Genomic DNA, 24,106 nt, shown 5'->3' with positions numbered 1-24,106 from the left:
TTGCTAAATAGTACTGTTTATTAAGGCTTGTATTCTCCTAGAGGAAAAACCCAATGTCGTCCAGGACTCCATTCAGGTAGCAACAGTTCAGAGGAAGTGACACGCTCTAAATACAAGTCTAATGATACAGCTGAAACATTACTCAGAGGGTCTTTTGGAGCAAGTAGTTTTCAGAAAGCATCTGCTCTCTAGGACAGTAAGGATCCTCTACAAGGGCACGTGCAGATCCAGGCGCTGGAGCGTCAGGCATGGGCACCATTTTCATGCTTCAACTCAAACTCCAGGTGGTAGTGAGCTCAAAGGTCCCTCATTCCACAAAACATGACAGCAAATTCATTTTCTAAAAAAGTTTTGTTTTGTTTTTACCCATTCAACAGGAAAAAAAATTAGACACACACAGTGAAATTTACAACCAGCAGCATCCCCCATCACACTGTCTGTACTACCAGACCCTACACTGAAAGCTCAGCATTATTGGTATAAAATATTATGACGGCATTAGGATTCTTAAGAAAAGGGGTAAAATTTAAAAAGATGTGCAAACAACGAAAAATGCCCGAACCTGAACCAGACCGAAGCACCTTCCAACTCCTCCACACATCATGCCCCAACACCATCCAGCCCAATCGGACACCAGGACAGTGAGGGACGGGTGGCCGTTCAGTGGGCAACAGATCTGGAAGGAAAAATTTTCCAAAAACAAAAAAAAAGTGTCTCCCAAATTTAAAAAATTAAAAATTATCTGACTAGTAGAAAAATCAAATGGGTAAAATAGCACTTTAGACAAATAAAATGACAAATCAGAATGAACAAGATAATCATCAACCTTTTGATTTCAGTATTTTCAAGAGATTTTACCAGAATAAATGACAAAATGACTCATGGTTTCTTATGTTTGCTATAAACCAATAAAGGGATGAGAAATACGAAGTCTCATAGAACAATATCAAATGACTGAATTTAAGAACATGATTTCTGCCAAAATAGATGCTTTGTTTATACGGATACTTGTATTTCACATTAGATCAGTCTGATTGATAAGTTGACAAAAAAATACTCCTTTATTAGTGACTTCTACAAGATTATAATACATAGAAAAAGTACAAATAAATGCAGATCCATCTGGGCAAAAATAAACGACAAGAAAGGCAAAGATGCAACACTCAACCCCCGCAAGGGACGACACACTGGAGCTGACCAAGCACACGTGTTTTAAACTGTTTTCAAAGTCAAACGTTAGAACATGTAAGAAACTGGTTCGTCCTTATTGTTTGTTTCGATTCTGCCGTTCCTGCAAAAAGAAAAGACAGCAGTTGAACACACTGAGTAACCACACAGATGAACCCTCCTGCAAGTGGGGTCCACAGCTGCCCCGTAGCTGTGCCTGCAGATCTGGAGGCAGGACCCTGGATGGCACCCAGGCCGCACCAGCACACAACTCTTACAACTCTGGGCTGCGCTGGGCCTGCTCTGTGGGGGACTGGCCACACTGGGCACGGCATTCTCCCCACCCCCTCTACCAGGAGAAAAGCATCCACCACCACGGTCACATGGGCCACCTGTCTGCTGGGAAGCCTCACTTCCCACAGCTGTCTCCCTCGTGTGCCACTATCACTCCACATGGAAAGACACTTAGCAACGTGAAAATCTCTACACTCAGAGGGAGGAGCTGGCACGCACCAGGCTCTCAAGCAGGCCAGGGAGACGGAAGCTGTTCTTCTGTATTTTATCTCATTTAAACTTCTCAGTGGCTCAAAGGACACCAAAATCCTTCCAACTGGCTAACAAAGTGCTGTGTCACGTGGCTAATGAAGGGCAGGAGGACCCGTGTGGGCCTGTCCAGTTCAGGCCCTTCCCCACTCCCCCGTGGCTAGACTGGCTCAAGGCAAAGCTCCTCTGACCAGGTCTGCTGCCGACTCCCGTTAAAAGAATCATCTTTTCCGGAGAGTGTACGACACACAAGCTTGAGACTTACACCCGAATCTTTTCCCACACTGGCCTCCCTGAGTAGCAGTGTCTAGAAGCCCCTTCAGTCTCCTTACAAGGCAGCATCCAAAGATGAAAATGTGTGATCAGGCTGGGCGCGGTGGCTCAAGCCTGTAATCCCAGCACTTTGGGAGGCCGAGACGGGCGGATCACGAGGTCAGGAGATCGAGACCATCCTGGCTAACACAGTGAAACCCCGTCTCTACTAAAAAATACAAAAAAAAAACTAGCCGGGCGAGGTGGCGGGCGCCTGTAGTCCCAGCTACTCGGGAGGCTGAGGCAGGAGAATGGCGTAAACCCGGGAGGCGGAGCTTGCAGTGAGCTGAGATCCGGCCACTGCACTCCAGCCTGGGGGACAGAGCGAGACTCCATCTCAAAAAATAAATAAATAAATAAAAAGACGCAAACTAATAAAGCCAGTGGGTGGGACACCCAAACATTTAACCTGAAATCTCCTCTTTTGCTAAAAATGGACTGAATGTGTCTTCCGGTTAATAATAAACTTTGCTGGGCACTGGAATAAACACCATCCTCCTCGACTGTGGCTGCTCTCACAAGCCGTTGTGGTGTTCTCTGTCCTGAGAAGGCTCCAGAGTATTTGGATTAAGGACCTGGATAGGCAGGTCCTACTCTTAAGAATTAACATTTCCTCCCTATCCTCAAATGTAAAACTGGAAAAATTAAGAACTCTATTTTGCATTCTCTTAAAAATACTGTTTAAAAAATCTCTTCACAGGCCGGGCGCGGTGGCTCAAGCCTGTAATCCCAGCACTTTGGGAGGCCGAGACGGGCGGATCACGAGGTCAGGAGATCGAGACCATCCTGGCTAATACGGTGAAACCCCGTCTCTACTAAAAAATACAAAAAACTAGCCGGGCGACGAGGCGGGCGCCTGTAGTCCCAGCTACTGGGGAGGCGGAGGCAGGAGAATGGCGTGAACCCGGGAGGTGGAGCTTGCAGTGAGCTGAGAGCCGGCCACTGCACTCCAGCCCTCTTCACAGGCTGGGCGTGGTGGCTCACGCCTGCAATCCTAGCACTTTGGGAGGCCAAGGCGGGTGGATTGCCTGAGCTCAGGAATTCAAGACCAGCTTGGTCAATATGGTAAAACCCCGTCTCTACTAAAAATACAAAAAAAAAAAAAAAATCAGCAGGGTGTGGTGGTGGGCGCCTGTAATCCCAGCCACTCTGAAGGCTGAGGCACAGGAATTACTTGAACCTAGGAGGCAGAGGTTGCAGTGAGCTGAGACTGTGCCACTTCACTCCAGCCTGGGGGACAGACCAAAACTGTCTCAATCAATCAATCAATCAATCTCTTAACAAAAGAGGTATTGCTGTTCCTAAAAAGCAAATGCCAATCTGAGTTCAAACTAGCTGATGTTAAAGCCACTCACAGGGAAACACCCCACCTCCCTCCAGCCCTTATAAACAGCTACAAAGTTTACTGTGCGCTCTTTTTTTTTTTTTTTTGAGACGGAGTCTGGCTTTGTCGCCCAGGCTGGAGCGCAGTGGCCGGATCTCAGCTCACTGCAAGCTCCGCCTCTCCGGTTCACGCCATTCTCCTGCCTCAGCCTCCCGAGTAGCTGGGACTACAGGCGCCCGCCACCTCGCCTGGCTAGTTTTTTGTATTTTTTAGTAGAGACGGGGTTTCACCGTGTTAGCCAGGATGGTCTCGATCTCCTGACCTCGTGATCCGCCCGTCTCGGCCTCCCAAAGTGCTGGGATTACAGGCTTGAGCCACCACGCCTGGCCTACTGTGTGCTCTTTAAAAATACTATTCCTCATAAAATTTCTCAAAAAAAAAAAAAAATAAGACAAAGAAGTACAGCTTGTTCTTTCCAGGAATGCTCAACAAGCATCCAGGAAATGCTTACGCCTGAGATTCTCTCTGCTTTGCTCTTAGTTTCAAAGAGCCCGCCTGGAGGTCGATGTGGGGTCGGGTCAGGGGCACCTGCCGCCAGGGCAAGGACAGTTAGTCTGAGGAACTAAGCGATGCTCAACATGTGGAACTCTCACCACTTTCACTGTTTTAAGCTAAGAAGCTTCTAGATTTTTTTAAAACCAAAAAACGTATCAACTCAGGACTTGGTCTGACTCTGCTGACATAAAAGCTACTGCTGTCCTAAGAAATCAGTATGTTTCCAAATTTATAGCTGGACAGCAATCTTGCAAAATGCTAACTCTATTTTACTTTCTCAACGGTCAACTTGTTTATGAGCTTTAGAGCAATGCGGCCAAACTCGAAATGATAAAGAAAAGGTAGGTCTGTTCTTCCAAGTCCTGAGAGAACCTTGAGAAAACTGCCCGGGGCTCCACCAGCACAACCGCAGTTTACCACCAAGAGGAAGAAGTCGCTTCCCCACAACTCTCTCTTCAGTACACTACTGTGTTCTTAAAACCGCACTGACTCGGCCGGGCGTGGTGGCTCACGCCTGGAATCCCAGCACTTTGGGAGGCCAAGGTCACGAGGTCAGGAGATTGAGACCAGTCTGGCCAACATAGGTGAAACCCAAACTCTACTAAAAATACAAAATTTAGTTGGGCGTGGTGGTGGGCGCCTATAATCCCAGCTACTTGGGAGGCTGAGGCAGAAGAATTGCTTGAACCCGGGAGGCTGAGGCTGCAGTGAGCTAAAGTTGCACCATTGCACTCCAGCCTGGGTGACAGTGAGATTGTCTCAAAAAAAAAAAAAAAAAGCTATTTGAAATTCCACCAAACATTAACAAATCAGGTTCTCATTTGTCACTTTCAATAATATGAATTAATGTTAACACTGACCCACACGGGCCCAGAGTTTGTTGAACAGTTTAGGGAGGGTTACCAAGGTCCGTCCAGTGACTGCTCCACCGGCACCAGTGGCTCTGTTGGACTTGCCTCGGAACACCTGAGGGGTCTGAGGAACACTGGATCCTGCAGGCCGACGCTCACAGGCCCTGCAGGCCGCCCACCAAGATGCTTAACCCAAGACCCGACACAAAAAAGCAGTTATCTAAGGATCAAGTTTTTATAATGCAAGTTGTAGGACACTCGATTTTTAAAAACACCAACCAGGTCAGGAGTCCACACACTTTACGAAAACCCAAGTATTACGGTATTTAAGAAGAAAAACTGCACACACACACACACGCACACACACAGCCAGCTTCCAGTGTAGCCAGCTAAGGACCTAAAGCTTCAGTAGCAATTATCCCTGCAAATTTAGCAATTCAGTATTTATTTTATACCTAAAAGAGCTATGTGTGTAATCCCAGCTACTTGGAAGGCTAAGGCAGGACAATCACTCGAACCCGGGAGGCGGAGGTTGCAGTGAGCCAAGATTGTACCACTGCACTCCAGCCTGGGCAACAGAGCAAAACTCCATCTCAATACAAAACAAAAAAAAAAAGGGCTAAAACACAGAATATCAGTAACTAATTCAGATTCCAGTAACTGGAAATAAATGACATCTTCTTCTCTTCTCACAAAAGAGGGACTGATACTCTTCCAAAGTTCTACAAGCCCCAAGTTGTTCAGGACTTGCGTAATGTTAAGACTGCAGACAGTGCAGGTCTATATATATATATAGGGATATACATATCCCCATATATGCCAAGTACACGCCTTTCGGCCCAAAATACATTAGGACACTTGGCGCTCACAGGTGAATAATCCCTGTTAACATAGAGAACTGAAAAAGCACTGAAAACCCATCTATTATCAACTGACGTTTCAGGAAGGGATATTTTTTATAAGCAGGAGAGAATCTCAGGATGAACTCTCTTGAATAAAGGAAGCATTATGAAGTATGTCAGCAGCATCATTTTCCCATTGCTGGTACCAGTTTATGGGCGTCTGCGCCCTTCTGAAGAGCCAACACACTCAGTCCTGTCATACATCACACGAAGGCACAGACTCAGGAGTTTGCCTACAAGTATCCCAGGCAATCAGGACTGTCTCAAAAAGGCCCCATCAATGGATTTTTGATATAGGATCCGTATTTGTTATTATAAAATGTCTGGATTCCAAACCTACCCCACCACCATTTTCTTTAGGACCTAGATGGAGTGAGTTTGTTTCCAGAAACTGCAGGATACTGAGTTTTTAAAAGAAAAATAAAGCAACGACCTCCAGATCAAAGACCAACTGCTGAGGGTCAGTGCCCTGGGAAACAAGGGCCCTTGGCCAAGTGAGGTCTCAATGCCCTGTGTGCCCACTGCAGTGCTGCGTGAGTATCACCTAAGTGTTCCTCACAGACAGAGGCTGGGAAGCACTGTTCCAGAAAGTACCACGACTCGCCGGGCGCGGTGGCTCAAGCCTGTAATCCCAGCACTTTGGGAGGCCGAGACGGGCGGATCACAAGGTCAGGAGATCGAGACCATCCTGGCGAACACAGTGAAACCCCGTCTCTACTAAAAAAAATACAAAAAACTAGCCGGGTGACGAGGCGGGCGCCTGTAGTCCCAGCTACTTGGGAGGCTGAGGCAGGAGAATGGCGGGAACCCGGGAGGCGGAGCTTGCAGTGAGCTGAGATCCGGCCACTGCACTCCAGCCTGGGCGACAGAGCAAGACTCCGCCTCAAAAAAAAAAAAAAAAAAAAAAAAAAAAAAAAAAAAAAAAAAGAAAGTACCACGACTCAAAAAGGGGAGGAGAAAGTTACCCTCAAATTCCACACAGTGCACAGAAAATTCGACACAGTGCACAGAATGTGGACACTGTGGCCCCAATTATTCAATTATAAGTGGAGAGTGATCAAAGTCGTTTGGTGACATCCACTCAAACATCATCACTGGTTACTAGCAGTACCCTCCGCGGGGAAAGCCCACGAGGCTGCCAAGACCTGGGTCCGCCCACCTGCGGCCAACTGGGAGGGGCCTGTCATGAGACTCAGCTTGGCGGACCTGCCGCATCTGCTCACCACCAGGCCACCTGGTCTACGTGCAGCACCAAGGACACATCTGCATGGCGGCTGCCTGCAACCCCCAGACCCACCTTGCGCACCACTTCCTCCTCCTCCTGGCGCTTCTCGTAGTGAGCAAAGTCGTCGAAGATGGAGGTTGTGTGCTTGTAGGAACTGATAATTTTCAGCACTTGTTTTGCTTTTTCTAAGGGCACCTCCTGGGTGTCCCGCGAGTTTGTTACCGGTTTATTGTCGTTATTCTCCAATCTGATGTGCCGGAGCTGGTTATTGGGCACGTCCTTGACAAAAATCCACTTGACATCGAACTTCCCCTTCCACTTGTCCTGAGACCAGACCCCAGCGCTGGCGCTGTGGTCCACGGGGGACTTCATCTCGGCCACCCCGCAAAAATGCCCGCTCCCATTGACGCTGAAGAGCAGGTAGACGGGCCCCTTGCTGCCCACGCAGCGGAAGGCGCTGTCCAGGCGTTTGTTGCCGTGCTCTGTGCTACACCAGATGGAGTACTTAATGGAGCGATGGATGTCGTCCTCAGAGTAGCTCTTGATGATGAACACACGCCCGCTTTTCAGATTCCAGTCAAACTCTTTAGGGTTATAGCTGTGAGCAGCTTTCAGTTTTTCAAGGACAGGGTGGGATTCGACGCTGGGGGTGGAATGAGGCTGGACACTTCCAGGAGAGTTGCTATCACTACCGGCCCCTCCACTCTGCCCAAACGCCGCGTTTCTGTTGCGTGGGGCAACCCAGCGGGTCTGGGGTGGCTGCTGAGGGCTCTGATACTGCAGTTGAGCCACAGGTGGGGGCTGTGCTGGGAGGGGCTGAGCCACCTGCTGGGGCTGTGGGGCAGCCTGTGGGGAGGGTGCCTGTTGAGGGACTGGGGCCTTCGGCACAGGCCCCTTGTTATCCCAGGTGCCAATGTCCATGTTATGCTTTATAGGTGGAGGGGGCAGCGCACCCCCTAGGACAGGCCCGCTCTTTGTTTTAATTTTAGGCTGTGGTTTTGCAGGCTTGCTGGCAATGGCAGCCCATGAGGTTGGCTTTGAAACTGGCATGTTCACATTTGTCCCACCATTGCCAGAAAGGACACCAGTCAGTGCCACGCTGCTGACAACGGAGCCCACCGTCTTGACAGCAGAGGAGCTGACGTCCCCAATCTTCAGGCCAACCATGCCCTGCTCCAGGCTGTTCATCCCGGGGGCCTTGCTGAGGGTGTCGCTGTGAAAGCCTGGCTGCCCATCAACCACAGTGCCACCCAGGGAGCTCGGGGGGTAGGTGTAGCTGCTCCCATACGCAGAGCTCTGGGTCTGCTGACCTTGAGACCCACTTGTCCCCCATGCTGAGAACGCAGGGTTTTCAGGGAAAAAATTAAACCTGTGCTGATAGATGTTGTTCCCCAGGCCCCCAGGCTGCCCAAAAACAGCATCGTGCATAAAGTGATGGTCTCCGTTACTGAGCTGCCCGTAGGTGGTGAGGTATGGGATTGGAGGGTCCCCTGCAGTGGACCATGGAGCCTCGTTGAGGGAGTAAGGAAATCCAATGGACGGTGGATAATAGCTGGACAGGTAGGGGTCGCTCATTGAGGGGTAACTGTTACTCTGCAAAAGCAAACGTGACAAGTTACAGCACTTCCACAACATGAGGAGATGATGAAAATGCCAACCGCCTCTTGCTCAAGCACAGGCGGGGCAAAAGTAAGACCTGCACAGCACTGGGCCACTCCTTCCAGAAGGAAAGCTGTGGTCACCAATAGGAGAACCAAATCAAGACAGAGAAATTAATAATGAACACAAACCAGGGTGTCATCTCAAAATGCGAAGCATCATTTGCAAGGCTCTGAATTCAGGCGAAATGACTAAGCTAAGCCTCTCTAGAACTGGCAAGGGAGCAGCCCCTCCCTCTACTCTTACCTACAAAGGAATCTAGAGTTAGGACTAAACCCTTGCCCTGCTGACGACAATGCTTACGACGGACACGGACGGTATCATGGGCACTGAAATAGCTTTGTAAGGCAGAGATACTTCCATTGGCAAACCAGGATGTGCAGGGCCGTGAGGCAGTTTGCTCCAGAGAACAGACCCTAAGCTCACTAATTACTCAGCATGCCTCAGGCACCCACCTCTGGGCCCTGACACTCCTCCTGGGACACTCTTCCATACCTGGAACAAAGCTCTCCCAGACATCCTTCAAGGGTGCTTCAGAGGCCTCCTTCCACACACCCTTCCTAGCAGAGAGCCCCTGCCTCTAAGTCCAAGGGGGTTCACATTCCCATGATGTCCTGGGCACAGCACTGGGATCTTGGAGTAGGCCCCTGCACAGAGGGCCCTGGCTGCCTCCAGCTCCTTAGCCAAGAGAAAGCATCATAAGTGGAGGACTCTGGAATCCGGGTGCAGAGCAGCCCTCGCTTTGGATGCCAACTCACCTGGACTTCCTTGTGAAAACATGTCTGTGAGGTGACTGAAACCTCAGACAGTGGTTTTAAAGTGACAGAACCATGAGGCAGAAAAGGTCTGCTACAGAAGGTGAGTGCTTGAGTGCCCCATCGTAGGGGTCTCAGAAGAGCTGCCCAGGGCACAAATTTAGACTTAAGTCAGCAGTTCTGGGACGGCATCTCCTTGGAGAGACAACCAAGGGTCTGGTCATGATTGGGTCCCTCCAACATTGCCTTAAAACGGCTTTCGTGTGAGGGGTGTGTGTGTGCACGTGCATTCGTGTGAGGTGTGTGTGCGTTCGTGTGAGGTGCGTTTATGCACACACACATGCACACAGGCGGGTGATTCGTGTGAGGTGTGCGTGCGCGTTCATGTGAGGTGCGTTTATGCGCACACACACATGCACACAGGCAGGTGATTCGTGTGAGGTGTGTGTGCATTCGTGTGAGGTGTGCTTATGCACGCACACATGCACACAGGCAGGTGATTCGTGTGAGGTGTGTGTGTACGTTCGTGTGAGGTGTGTTTATACGCACACACATGCACACAGGCGGGTGATTCGTGTGAGGGGTGTGTGTGCGTTCGTGTGAGGTGCGTTTATGCACACACACATGCACACAGGCGGGTGATTCGTGTGAGGTGTGTGCGCGCGTTCATGTGAGGTGCGTTTATGCGCACACACACATGCACACAGGCAGGTGATTCGTGTGAGGTGTGTGTGCATTCGTGTGAGGTGTGCTTATGCGCGCACACATGCACACAGGCAGGTGATTCGTGTGAGGTGTGTGCGTTCGTGTGAGGTGTGTTTATACGCACACACATGCACACAGGCGGGTGATTCGTGTGAGGGGTGTGTGTGCATTCATGTGAGGTGTGTTTATGAGCGCACACATGCACACAGGCGGGTGATTCGTGTGAGGGTGTGTGTGCATTCGTGTGAGGTGTGCTTATGCGCGCACACATGCACACAGGCAGGTGATTTGTGTGAGGTGTGTGTGTGCGTTCGTGTGAGGTGTGTTTATACGCACACATGCACACAGGCGGGTGATTCGTGTGAGGGTGTGTGTGCATTCGTGTGAGGTGTGTTTATGCGCACACATGCACACAGGCGGGTGAGAAGGGGTCCAGTGTGATGCAAGAAGGCTCCCGCCTAGATGCATTGTCTAAGAATGTCAAAATGCTACTACAGAAAACAGAGCAGGAAGTAAAAAACATAGAGCTCTCCAGCCTGTGATGCCCGTTTTTGGATTTGCAGTTTTCCTGCTCCCCTCTCCCCAGTCGTCCAAGTAACCAGAAAGTTCTACATAAAGAGAATATGCTCCAGACCTCATCTCCCAACCTCATCCCTGCCACGTTGACCTTTCATGTTAGCATCAAAGGCCACACTATGAAGGATAACAGCACCCAGTCGGGGACACCAGGGGGGAAGGTAGCTGAGGCAAGAGGGAGACTGGGATCTCAGACAATGAAACAGGCCTGCTTCACTGGAGAGGTGACCACAAGCAGCTCTCCCTGGGGGCAGTATCCCGACACCAGCCAACACCGCTGGACTAACGAACCGGTGACCTAGCCACCACTTCCTGCCTCCTGTTCCCATCCTAGAAAACCGAGGGCTTCAGAAATTCTATTTTCTAATTTTCTTCCTGGTGACTTCTCCACTTGTGAGCAGACAATCTCAGAACCTTTTTTTTTTTTTTTTGAGACAAAGTCTCACTATGTTGCCCAGGCTGGAGTACAGTGGGGAGATCTCAGCTCACTGCAACTTCTGCCTCCCAGGTTCAAGCGATTCTCGTGCCTCAGCCTCCCCAAGAAGCTGGGATTACAGAAGCACACTACCACATCCAGTTAATTTTTGTATTTTTAGTAAAGACAGGATTTCATCATGTTGGCCAGGCTGGTCTCGAACTCCCAACCTCAGGTGATCCACCCACCTCGGCCTCCCAAAGTGCTAGAATTACAGGAGTGAGCCACAGCGCCTGGCCCCAGAATCATCTTTCAAAATGCACTAACTGCTGTTTCCCTGTAATACAAATTTGAGATTCTGGGGGTATAAGAAGACAAGTGAGATGCCATCAGTTTTGTACAAACATGAGATTAACCTGAGCTTATTCTCCCTCAAACAACTCCCATGATGCTGGCTCCTTTGCTGCAGCCTTTCCCTCGCGTGCTGCCCTGGCCGACAGGCCCAGACAGGAGGGTGAGCAAATCAGGGGGCGGTCTGTGCAGAGGACTTGCTCCTTGAGTCGCTGGCCACAGGTGCCTTCAAGGACGGCAGGCAAGGGGACAGTGCCCCCACAGGGAAGCCAGCCCTCCTCCTCCCATCGGCTGGACACATGCTCCTCAGCAGCGGTGCAATCACAACACATCCTCCTTCTCAGGCAAAAAGAGCAGATGAAAAAAAAGACCTTGATGGCCATGTGGTATTCTAATCCACTCGGCCACAACACCAACCAGAGGAGTCAGGCCATGGACACACATGCCCAGGGACACTTCTGACTACACTTAGAGCCTTAACCAAGACAAGACATCACTTACCACATGAAAAAATGCACATTACATTAAGCATGTAACATCCTGAAAATCCAACTGAAGCATTAAATGGACACACCCAGCACACAGGCCACACAGACACAGAGCCCACAAACGACCCACCCAGCTTCCCTCTACCCAAGGTGCAGGGCCTGCAGTTCCAGCTGGTACTCTGCAAAACCCTTCAGCTCCAGATCACCACTATTCACACCCTGAGCCACAGAAGATGGTGACACTAATCAGCTCTGCCAGCAGCCCTAAACCCTCCTGACATTTTCTGTCCTCACCGGGTTACACAGCCACACAGGCAGGCTGGATGTAGTGACCTGGGGTCCTGTGGGCCCGATTTCCATTTTTATCTCAGTCTTACTGACAGCCCATTTCCTGTTACATCTGCCATCTTTCCTTCAAAACTCTGAAGGTAAAGCAGCAGGTTAATCTGTAACGCTATGTGAAGTAAGTCATTCTGTACATAAGAAAACCTGGAAATGCTGTCCTCTGCCTTCTTTATGAGCCACATGTCAGACTGCTGTCCCACACTCCTTCCCTGGTGAGAGAAGCTGTCCCACTCACAATCCTGGTCAAAGCGTGTGGGAGACAAATGGAAACACACAGTTCGGGCTGCCTGGAAAACACACGCAGCCTCCTTTCAGGGCCTTTGATCTCCCTTTGTCTCATACAAAGCCAGGCACAGGTTCAGCGCTCACTTGCTGCCAAGTGCTGGAGGCAAGCTGTGCTGCCCCCTCAACATTCCTTAGCGCCATGGCTCCATGGGCACTGAGTTATGAGTGTGAAAGTTTACTCCTCAGGGATATAGTTGCATTAACTCTGGCCGCGGTGGCTCACACCTGTAATCCCAGCACTCTGGGGAGACTAGCCGGGCGAGGTGGCGGGCACCTATAGTCCCAACTACTCCGGAGGCTGAGGCAGGAGAACGGCGTGAACCCGGGAGGCAGAGTTTGCAGTGAGCCGAGATTGCGCCACTGGACTCCAGCCTGGGCAACAGAGCGAGACTCCGTCTCAAAAAAAAAAAAGAACAAATTTAAAGCTTGTTCTTAACACATTACTACCTCTGAGCAAGTGTATTTTGGTCCTGGTAAATGAGTGGCATAAACAGACCTTTTAAGGACAATACAGGCAAAACCATGATCCTGCTACTCTGCAGCCACCTCCACAGAAGACTGCTAAACACTTTCACAAGCTAGGCCCCTCACTGTAGCCCCTGTGGAGAACTGAAGACCTCATCGAAGAAAGGCTAACACATTTTCAGCCGGGCACAGTGGCTCAGGCCTATAATCCCAGCACTCTGGGAGGCCGAGGCAGGTGGATCATCTGATATCAGGAGTTTGAGAGTAGCCTGGCCAACACAGTGAAACCCCGTCTCTACTAAAAATAAAAAAATTAGCTGGGCGTGGTGGCAGGTGCCTGTAGTCCCAGCTACTCAGGAGCCTGACGCAGGAGAATCGCTTGAACCTGGGAGGCGAAGGTTGCCATGAGCCAAGATAGCGCCGCTGCACTCCAGCCTGGGCAACAGAGTGAGACTCCGTCTCAAAAAAACAAACAAAGAAGAACTAAGAGCAGTTTTACGTATTTACTCAAATTTAACGACATTCTAAAAAAGAAACTTCCATCCAAATGAACAGAACCATTTAAGTTGAAGTTAAAATGTTTACTTCCTATATCCATTTTTCTGAGATAGAGTTGGAATGACCAACAGGAGAGACTAAAGCTGAAAGGATCCCTTCAGAAGCCCAAGAGGAACAGAGAGAATCATTTGCTTAATAAAAAACACACACACAAATTATGTAAAAGGGAAAAGTATCAAGGGAACTGCTGACAAGTGAGGGAGTGACACGGCTCCTGGGAACCAGCTCTGACCCAGGACAGGGAACAGGCCTACCAGGATGACCTGCGGCTCTTCAGGAGAAGTCTTAGAGAGCACAGAGAAAATGTTAGAGGAAAATAACCAAAAAACCCTAATTTACCTACTTGGCTGCTCACTTTTCAGATCTGTTTTCAGGACTGGTCCTTCTGAGGCTGCAATTTCAGTCCCTCAGCTGGCAGCATCAATATGCAGAGACAGCAGTTTCTGACAGAATCCCTGCATTTGTTTCAGCAACTTGCCAATAAGAAGCATGTTAAGATCCCACTGTGTCCTTCCAGCTGTGTTTCTGGGAAGCCGCTGGGATGGCAAATGCCTACTTAGCAGGCTCTGCCACTGGGTATTTTAAGGAAGCCCGTATTTTTAGATGTAGCCACAAGAAACTGACACCCCCCGGCTGGCCCTCGGGTCATCCTGGGCCTACCAGAGCTGCGCAGGCACAGCAGGAAGCCCTGTGCCAAGCGTCTCCAGGCTATTCTCAAGGAACTCCTAGACGCTCTGATGAGGCATTGTGTTCAGTGAAAAAAACCACCCAAAATCTGACAAGCAATTTCATCAGTGTGTGGTCAGTGTACTTACACAAATGGAGACATGTGACAGTGGAGGCAGTATCCTTACCACACACTGAGGCCGTAACCTGTACAGTGTGTAACTGTACTGAATAACAGAAGTAACTATAACTTCTGTACGTATGTGTGTGTCTAAACATATCTAAACACAGAAAAGGTACAGTAAAAATTCAGTATAAGAGATCAAGAACGGGACACCTGTACACTTACAGTGAATGGAACAGGTAGGCCTGAAGTTGCTCTGCGTGAGTCAGGGAGTGAATGTGAAGGCCTGGGCCCTCACTGGACACCACTGTCATCTTTAGAAACACCGTCCACTTAAGACTACACTCAATTTTAAAATTTTCCTTTCTTCAATAATAAACCCTAGCCTACTATAGCTTTTTTACTTTACAAACTACTTTTTAAAAAGCTTTAAAAGTTTTTGACTCTTTTGTAAACACAAATATATCACATATCTGTACAAAAATCGTTTTTCGTTATATCCTTATTCCATAAGCTTTTTTCTATTAATTTTTTTTTTTTAATTTTTTGAACTTTTTTGTTACAAATGAAGACATGGCCAGGCACAGCCTGTAACCCCAGCACTTTGGGAGGCCGAGGCAGGAGGACTGCTTCAGCCCAGGATTTCGAGACCAGCCCAGGCAACACAGTGAGACCTCATCTCTACAAAAAATCAAAAATGAGGCAGGAAGATCTCTTGGGCCCAGGAGGTGAAGGCTGCAATGAGTCACCACTGCACTTCCGCCCGGGTGAGGGAGAGACCCTGCTTCAAAACAAAACAAAACAAAGACACAAAAAAACACGAAAAGACACAAAAAACACACATATTAGCCTGCACGAGGTCTGGATCTTCCACCTCCACATCCTGCCCCACTGGAAGGTATTCAGGGGCAACAACACACATGGAGCTGTCATCTCCTGTGACACCAATGCCTTCTTCTGGATTCCTCCTGAAGAACCTGCCTGAGGCTGCTTTACAGCTAACTTTGTTCTAGTAAGTAGACAGAATATGCTCTTAAAAGTATAGTAAATATGGCCAGGCGCGGTGGCTCACGCCTGTAATCCCAGCACTTTGGGAGGTCGAGACGGGCGGATCACGAGGTCAGGAGATCGAGACCATCCTGGCGAACACGGTGAAACCCCGTCTCTACTAAAAAATACAAAAAACTAGCCGGGTGAGGTGGCGGGCACCTGTAGTCCCAGCCACTCGGGAGGCTGGGGCAGGAGAATGGCGTGAACCTGGGAGGCAGAGCTTGCAGTGAGCTGAGATCCGGCCACTGCACTCCAGCCTGGGCGACAGAGCGAGACTCCGTCTCAAAAAAAAAAAAAAAAAAAAAAAAAAAAGTATAGTAAATACATAAAGTAGTAACAGTCAAGTATTACTCACTGTACGTAACTGTATGTAACTGTAGGTGTATACCCTGGTATGACTGGGGCAGTAGCTTTGGTTACACCTGCAGCACCACAAACACATGAGTAATGCACTGCCCTAAACATGGCAGCTCCAACATCACCAGGTGACAGGAATTTTTCAGCACCATCATAATCTTATGGGACCACTATCATACTGTGGTCTGCTGCTGACCAAAACTTCATCGAGCAGCACAGGTACAGGTGCCATCTCCCCCATGCCCAGGTAGCCTTGGTAATTTCTGTCAGTGGGGTCACAGCAAACACAGTCTGTTGGTCAGCCAGTGCGCAGGAGGCCTGGGGGGCCGGCGGCATCTATTCCCAACTCAGGCATCATGTGGAGACAGGGTCTTCTAAACTCTGAGTAGGAACTCTTCTGGGTCATTTCACAGTCTTTCCTTTCAGAAAACAACAGAAAACTGGGAAACTAGAAGTCCCTGAGCAGGCAAAGCCTCAAAAGAGAAAATCAGCCAGGCTCTGTGGCTCACGCTTGTAATCCCAGCACTGTGGGAGGCCGAGGCGGGCAGATCACCTGAGATCGGGAGTTCCAGAACAGCCTGATCAACATGGAGAAACCCTGTCTCTACTAAAAATACCAAAAAAAAAATTAGCCAGGCGTGGTGGCGCACACCTGTAATCCCAGCTACTTGGGAGGCTGAGGAAGGAGAATCACTTGAGCCAGGGAGGTAGAGGGTAGAGTGAGCTGAGATTCCGCCACTGCACTCCAGCCTGGGCAACAAAAGCGAAACTCCAGTCTCAAAAAAAAAAAAAAGAGAGAAAATCACAACAATCAAGCCCAACCCAGAGCCCTTCACTCCCAGTTCCTCTGCTCCCCCAACTCCCATTCGAGTCACAGACTAGAAGACAGATACTGAGCGGCTACAGTCGCAAGCACCTCAGGGGCAACTAGGACTGAAACTCTAGTACCAGAAGCACAGCAAAGTGGGTGAGGTGAGGCCTCTCTGAGGGAAAGACCCCCACCACACGGCAACAACCCTTCACAGCCCATTACAAGTTAAACCAACCTAACAGGCAGGCATTCTCCTAAGACTTTCTAAACCATTCTAAGTATTACAGTTTCACACAAAACACAGGAACCAAACTAGCCTCCAACTAGATACTACAAACCATATCTGGATTTTTCTCTTTTAAGTACCCAGGGTTAGGCTGGGCACAGTGGCTCATGCCTATGCTCCTAGTATTTTGGGAGGCTGATGCGTGTGGATTGCTTGAGCCCAAGAGTTCGAGACCAGCCTGGGCAACACAGCAAGATTTCATGTCTACTAAAAATTAAAAAATTAGGCCGGGCGCGGTGGCTCAAGCCTGTAATCCCAGCACTTTGGGAGGCCGAGACGGGCGGATCACGAGGTCAGGAAATCGAGACCATCCTGGCTAACACGGTGAAACCCCGTCTCTACTAAAAATGCAAAAAACTAGCCGGGCGAGGTGGCGGGCGCCTGTAGTCCCAGCTACTCCGGAGGCTGAGGCAGGAGAATGGCGTAAACCCGGGAGGCGGAGCTTGCAGTGAGCTGAGATCCGGCCACTGCACTCCAGACCGGGCGACAGAGCAAGACTCCGTCTCAAAAAAAAAAAAAAAAAAAAAAAAATTAAAAAATTAGCTGGGCGTGGTGGCACATGCCTGTAGTCCCAGCTACTCGGGAGGCTGAGGTGGGAGAATCACCTGAGCCTGGAAGTCGAGGCTGCAGTGAGCTGTGATCACACCACGCACTCCAGCCTGGGCAATGGAGTGAGACCCTGTCTCCAACAAAAAAGGACCCGGGGCTAATGGATATGTTCACTATCTTAACTGTGGCCACGGCTCCACAGGTATGTCTGTGTAAGTCAAAAGTTATAAAACTGTACTGTATACATACAGAGCTAAGACACCCACTGACATAAAAATAACCTAATCCATTTGTAAAGAAATCCTCCCAAACAACACAAAAGCTCCAACTTTATAAAAATATTTTTGATTGGGCATGGTGGCTCATACCTGTAACCCTAGCACTTTGGGAAGCCAAAGCAGGAAGATCACTTGAGCCCAGAAGTTCAAAGCCAGCCTGTGTACAATATACATAGACCCTGCGTCTACAATCAATCAACCAATCAATCACCAGATATAGCGGTGCAGCCTGTAGTCCCAGCTATTCAGGAGGCTGAGGCAGGAGGACTGCTTAAGCCCAGGAATTTGAGGCTACAGTGAGCTATAATCATGCCCCTGAACTCTAGGTTGGGTAACAGAGCAGGACCCTGTCTCCAAAATATACACACATATACGTATACACACACATATACACATACACACACACACACACACACGCATACATTTTTAAGTGTACTGATGCAACCTCCCTCCCCCTTTATTGGCTAAAATTCAGTACATAATACTATTAAAGTACTAAAATAATAAGAACAGTAGAAAACAAGACATTCAAAAAATCAATTAACTTCCTGCCATTACCTCTATCCAAAGGCCCATCACTGAAGTCAAGTCAGTTCCGCCCAGAGGAGGGGCAGATTCTCAGAAGGCAACCAAGAGACAAGAAACAAAAGCAGGGTTGGAGCTGGGGGTGGGTCTGCCAAGGCTCCACCTGTACAAGGCTTCTCGGTCTCCAAGCTGCGTGATTCGCCAAGTGCAGTAAGAGAGAGGCGGACGAAGGAACATTCTAAGTTCTCAGACACCTTAGAAAAGGGCAGCCTAGTTTTATTCCTTCACAGAGAAGAGGTGAAGCCTGGTTTTACGTTAAAACATGCCCAGTAGCTGAGGGCTATTTGGAGTGGCGAAGGAAGGAATGCGAGCACCTGCTTTGTGCTGCCCCATGAGGCCTGCTCACCAAAGTGAGGAGCTCACAGAGGTGCAGCCCCTCATCCAAGCCACCGGCCTGGAGGCAGGGGAAGGCTGGTTCCCGAGCTGGACTCTTCACCAGACATGGCTTCTCTTGGGAGTTTTGCTGCAACAGTAGCACGGAGGAGAGAGAGCAGCTCCCAGTAGATTTTAACCAGGGCAATTGTATTCCCCAAAAAACATCCGCCAAGACAGTTTTGCTTGCTACAACTGGGTATGGGGAGAGGGAGTTGATAATGGCATCTAGTGGGTGGGAAGCCAGGGAGGCTGCTAAACATCCAACAATGCAAGGACAGCCCCCAAAACAGAATGTTCCCATGCAAAATGTCCACAGTGCCAAGGGAGAGAAAGCCTGAATTACCTAAGAAAACAGGGCAGCTATGACTCACTGGGCCCTGCTGTATCAGGTACTGTCTCAGCGCTTTATGTGCACCATCTGATGTCATCCTCCCAACAATTCTACAAAGAATTACTCCTCTCTCTCTTCCACAGAAAAGAAAGTTGAGGCAAGAGAAGGCAGACACAGGCCAGTCAGTGGTAGAGTTAAAACTGAAATCAGGCCAGGCGCGGTGCCTCACGCTTATAATCCCAGCACTCTAGGAGGCTGAGGCGGGTGGATCACCTGAGGTCAGGAGTTTGAGACCAGCCTGGCCAACATGGAGAAACCCTGTCTCTACTAAAAATACAAAAATTAGCTAGACGTGGCGGTGGGCGCTTGTACTCCCAGCTACTCCTGAGGCTGAGGCAGGAGAATCGCTTGAACCCGGGAGGCAGAGTTTGCAGTGGGCTGAGATCGTGCCATTGCACTCCAGCCTCAGTGACAAAGAGTGAGACTCTTGTCTCAAAAAAAAAAAGACTGAAAACCAGGCAGCGTCTGGCTCCACAGTCGCTCCACAGCCCAGCTCTCAGCTGCTTCCCCAGACCACAATTCCAATCATCCAGAGCGAAAAATAACCAGTAAGCTTCAGAAACACACACCTCCACTGCGTCAAAGGCAAGACCCATCAGTGACCCACCAACACTGGAGCCAACTAGACCTGTCCGCATCCCGGCCCCACTGGGACGCGGCCTCCTCCACGGGTCAATCATTTTCATCCCACTCATGCCCAGGGTTAACAGCAGGCATATCTTCATGAGCATTCTATCATTTCTAATACTTTATAGTCTGCTGCTTTGTTGTTTAGGATAATTTAAAAATCAGAAATGACAACAAAGGTGTATTACACAACAATTAAAACCAACTTAAAAACAAATATATGCTAACAAAATAAACTCACCTGATTTGACTGTCCAGTAAGGTAGGGCTCAAAGTCATTGTCATGAACTGTATCCTTCTGATGTAAAGAACCATTTTGTACTAGAACAAAAAGTTGCAAAATATTACCCTCAAATTTCAAAAGATTACTTTTATACACAGAAGTCAAAGTTAGTAAAGTCTATTTCCATCTATTTCTAGTAGAAATTATGCTTTTATTTTAAAAGGAATAAAACCAGTATAGAACTGATGTTTACACAACTAATTAGAAGGGTGACAGGAAACTTTCAATAATTTAAGCTAAATTTTAAAGGCTTAATCATAATTTGGTGAGACTGACCAAACTAAGTGTTAACACATAATGCAAGGAACACAAAACCAGGGTGAAATTGACATGGTCTCGTAAGACCTATGTGTGGCAAATAGAAGTGGAGCCTCCAAAAACCCAAATGCAGAATGTATGCCCAAATATATGGAGAACTGAGGGAAGAAAACAGGAGGGAAGGGGCTGCAACTGAAGGACTGCTGGGAGTTATCTGACTCTCCACAGTGAACCCCAAATATCTGAGACAGGTCTCAGTCAATTCAGGAAATTTATTTTGCCAAGGTTAAGGACACAGCCACGACACAGCCTCAGGAGGTCTTGACGACACGTGCCCAAGGTGGTCGGGACACGGCTTAGTTGTATACATTTTAGGGAGACATGGGAACAATCAATGTAAGATGTACATTGGTTTGGCCCAGAGAGGCAGGGCAACTTTGAAGCAGAGAGTGGGCTTCCAGGTCACAGGTAGGTAAGAGACTGCATTCTTTTGCGTTTCTGATTAGCCTTTCCAAAGGAAGCAATCAGATAACCATTTATCTCTGAGGAGGAGTGACTCTGAGTTCTGTCCTTTGTCCACCAGGAATTTCCTTGTGGGCAAACTGTGGGGAGGTATGTAACTTTTTTGGTCTTAGAAACTATCTTTTTCAAGAATAGAGGGGAGGCAGGTTTGCCGTAAGCAGTTCCCAGCATAGCTCTCGCCCTTTGGCTCAGTGATTTGGGCGCCCCAAGACTGATCTTCCTTTCACACCACGTACCTTCCCACCGTTATTATGCTCAGTCAGAAAAAGAAAGCAAAGGTAAATAAAGTGCTGGGCCTTTTCCAATCTTAAAACACGATGAACGGTAGTATTTGGTTACACCTGGGCTGACACACAAACTAGCTAAAAAAGTCTTTCAATTTTCACACCAGTGCGCTCTGAGGGTTTATCCCAAGCCATAATGTCACAAGAGATGCTAACAGACTTGGAAAACGGGCTGAAACTACCCGGGATATGGAGCTTAGCCTGCAGAACCTCGGACTGCCCCTCTCCTAGAGCAGCCCCTACTGGGCAGCAAAAGGCAAGTCGCTCGTCCTCTGCGGCCATGTCCACCCGGCAAAGCCTCCTCTCCCACCTCCCCTTCCCCAAAGCAAATCCATGATCATGCAGTGGGGAGAGAAGGGCCCAAATCACTCTGAGCACTCATTTATCCGCTTCTTGAGAAGCCCTTGTCTTCGACCTGTCAAGTCTCCCAGAATCGTCACACAACCTCAAGTTTTATCTCCCTGAAGCCGGCGGAAGAGAGAAAGTTTCCGGTCCCAGACGCAGCTTCCTGGACCGTTCCTTCCCCGTCCTCCTCCACTCCAGCCCGCGCTGGCCGTCCCGGGACTCCGCTCACCTTTATTATCTTGTCCTTTTGTTCTCTGCACCGCCGCAGGCCGGGACGTGGGGTACATGCAACCCGGGGAAAAAGGAAACACAAAGTTATTCACCAGAGAACTGGTCTCCAGCGGGCAGCGAGCTCGGCAGGCCCCGAGGCGCGGTCACGTGCGACCCCGGCCCCGAGACCCCGGCCTCTGCGGTCCAGCCCCAGGACCCCAACCCAGCCCCCGCGACTCGGCCCCGGCCGCGGCCCCCGTAACCCGGCCCCACTACCTGGGTGTCCACGCTGGTGACCGACATGCTTCATGAAAAACTAGACGCGGGGCCGGGGAGCCCGCCGGCTCGGGCCTCCCCGAAAGGCCGGGCCTGTCACCCTAGCTCGCGCGGCCCCGGGCCCCGCCGCCAACTCCCCGGGCGCCGGCCGGGCGGCGGCGGCTGCTGGGCGCGCGGGCCCCTGGCGAGGCGGCGACGGCGGTGAGCCCCGGACGCGGACGCGCTGAGGAGGCGTCGACTCCAATGGCGGCGGCGGCGGCGGCGGCGGCGGCGGCGGCGGGGGACGAGACTGCGCAGCGTCAGCGCGCACGCGGGGCAGGCCGGGAGCGCCGCGCCGGGCCGCCACGCTTCGCGCCTGCGCGCTGCTGTCTTACGGGACAGATTTCGCTCCCAGGTCGTAGTTTCGCGCGGCGGGGCGGGGGCCGCAGCCGGCTGGGCGGGGAAGCCCCGAGCCAGGGAAGTCACGTGGGGCGTGTCCGGCGGAGCCGCGGGGCCTGTCGGGAAGGAGCTGGCGGGCTGCGTCCAGGTGTGCACTGAGCCCCCGCACCCCGGCCACGGCCGCAGTCGCCGACGCGCTACAGGCACTGAGGCCTCTGTGGTTTTCCCCAAGGTCCGAAGACTAAACGCTGCTCTGGTCTGACAGCCGGGCTACGGGTCTGTCCGTGGTCGGTCCGCCCTGCCCCCACGCGCAGACCCCTGCCCGCCCAGAGCTGCGAGCCCCTGCGCCTTGCCGCGGGACCTGCGGGCTTTGTTCGCTTTGCAACCCTGGCCTTCAGCAGCAGCGGAGCCCGGGGCCCGGTCCCGAAGGTCAGTTGTTCTGTGGATGTACCTCTGGACCTGCAAGAGGCTCGCCGGCTTATAACGAAGTTCGCATATTAGATTCTTGACCCCGATTTCATCACCAGGAGGAAAAGAGACTTACGGTAGTGCTCTGTGCCGCAGCCTAGGCCGGGCCAGGGGAGTTTTCGAGGATGGACAGCCCCTTCTTAGCTGCAACTGTGCAAAGAGAGCCCAGTTCTCAGTTCCTAACCCCTCAGCATCCCCAGTCTGGACGCCCTTCTGGTCAGGTGATGAATTTCGCTCCCTGCAGCCAGCATCCAGTCCTGCCACCCGTGTGGCTAACTCCCTACAGAGGCTTCGAGGTTGATATTTTTCTTTCCAGCTTTGGCAGGTGTAACATCTTCACGTGGCCTGGATCTGGGTCCTGCTGAAGGAGAAAGACCTGGAATGGGGTGTCAGGCATTCTGACGTCAAAGGAGTGTTTTCCACAAAGTGGGCCCGGGCAGATGTGCTAGGCAGGGCGGACAGTGACAGCAGGAACGGCAATGGAGTCCCAAGACGGCTCCAAGCCTGGACATCCACATCAGTGGGGCAGCAGACAGCCTCTCACACTGCTGCAGGAGGAGGTGGAAACGGCCCCCAGTGGGCCAGTCAGCCACAGAGAGGACTGCTGCTCCAAGTTGCTCATCACTAGGCCTCCCTGGGGCCCCGCCTCGCCTAAAGCTGGGGAAAGCAGGCTCGGCATGTTTCCCTGAAACAGAGCTCAGGGATATCTGGTGCCCTGAGGATAAATCTGGATCCACTGGGACTTTGATATGCTTGGGCTGTGGGCAGGCACCTCAGGCCAAAATGAAATCTGTGCATTTGGGGTAGATCCGAAAATAAACAGCACATTTCCAGGATGGGAGCAGACATGGAGAAGATGTGTGGGGATTGTAGGGCCAGCGGGATTCCTGGGGGCACTGTGCCACCTGCCTCTGTGTGATGAGACCTGCGCATCCTAGGCAGGGCCTGAGTGCCTGCTTCCCAGGACACTGAACTGCTTGGCAGCCATGACTGCAGCAAGGGGGTGTCTGGGTGGTCAGAGTAGACTGACTCAGACTCTCTCCCAGAGCCCCTGTCTGTCTTCTCCCCCAGCTCCCATCTCTCGGCCAGGATGGTGCAGTGGTCACCACTGGAGTTCAGAGCCTCACAGCCAGTTACAGGGCCTTCAGCCTCAGGCCTCCTTTCCTCCTCACTGGTGGGGTAATTACTCCCCTCTCACAGGATGAGTGTGCGGAAGAAACTGGGCGTGCAGCACTTGGCATCAGGCCGGGACTCTATTAACACTGGCTGCTACCTGCTGCCTTCACCCACAAATGCCCAGCCAGTCACAGGAGGCAGCACTGGCCCTGCAGGAAGTGGCCACTCTGAGCTTAGGGGCCTTCTCAGATGGCTGAGTGCCAGCAATGCAGGACCGTGGGGGTGTTTCCGTTTCCTGGAGCTGTCTTAAAAGTACCAGGAACTGGGGGGCTTAAAATAATGGCAATGTATTCTCTCCCGGTTCTGGAGGCCAGAAGTCCCAGATC

General features: G+C 50.6%; 1 protein-coding gene across 2 annotated transcripts; it reads right to left on the bottom strand.

The window, feature by feature from the left end:
- Window positions 1–22,118, bottom strand: YTHDF1 (YTH N6-methyladenosine RNA binding protein 1). Of its 2 annotated transcripts, none has more exons than XM_010365217.2 (5): window positions 21,759–22,118; window positions 21,502–21,526; window positions 19,822–19,901; window positions 6,952–8,472; window positions 1–1,291 (listed from the first exon to the last, which is right to left on the bottom strand). In XM_010365217.2, exons 1-5 carry the CDS (start codon window positions 21,783–21,785, stop codon window positions 1,265–1,267), a joined length of 1,680 nt encoding a protein of 559 aa, XP_010363519.1. In that variant the 5' UTR covers window positions 21,786–22,118; the 3' UTR covers window positions 1–1,264. The 2 variants fall into 2 exon arrangements, with proteins under 2 accessions (XP_010363519.1, XP_030770362.1); XM_030914502.1 differs by having other exon boundaries at window positions 4–1,291; window positions 21,502–21,557; window positions 21,759–21,854.
- Window positions 22,119–24,106: the final 1,988 nt, after the last annotated feature.

The sequence above is a fragment of the Rhinopithecus roxellana genome, chromosome 13, assembly GCF_007565055.1.
Source record: "Rhinopithecus roxellana isolate Shanxi Qingling chromosome 13, ASM756505v1, whole genome shotgun sequence".
In the NCBI taxonomy this organism is placed as follows: domain Eukaryota; kingdom Metazoa; phylum Chordata; class Mammalia; order Primates; family Cercopithecidae; genus Rhinopithecus; species Rhinopithecus roxellana.
Note: the sequence above shows the minus strand (reverse complement) of the source record. Positions and strands in the feature narration are given on the sequence as shown.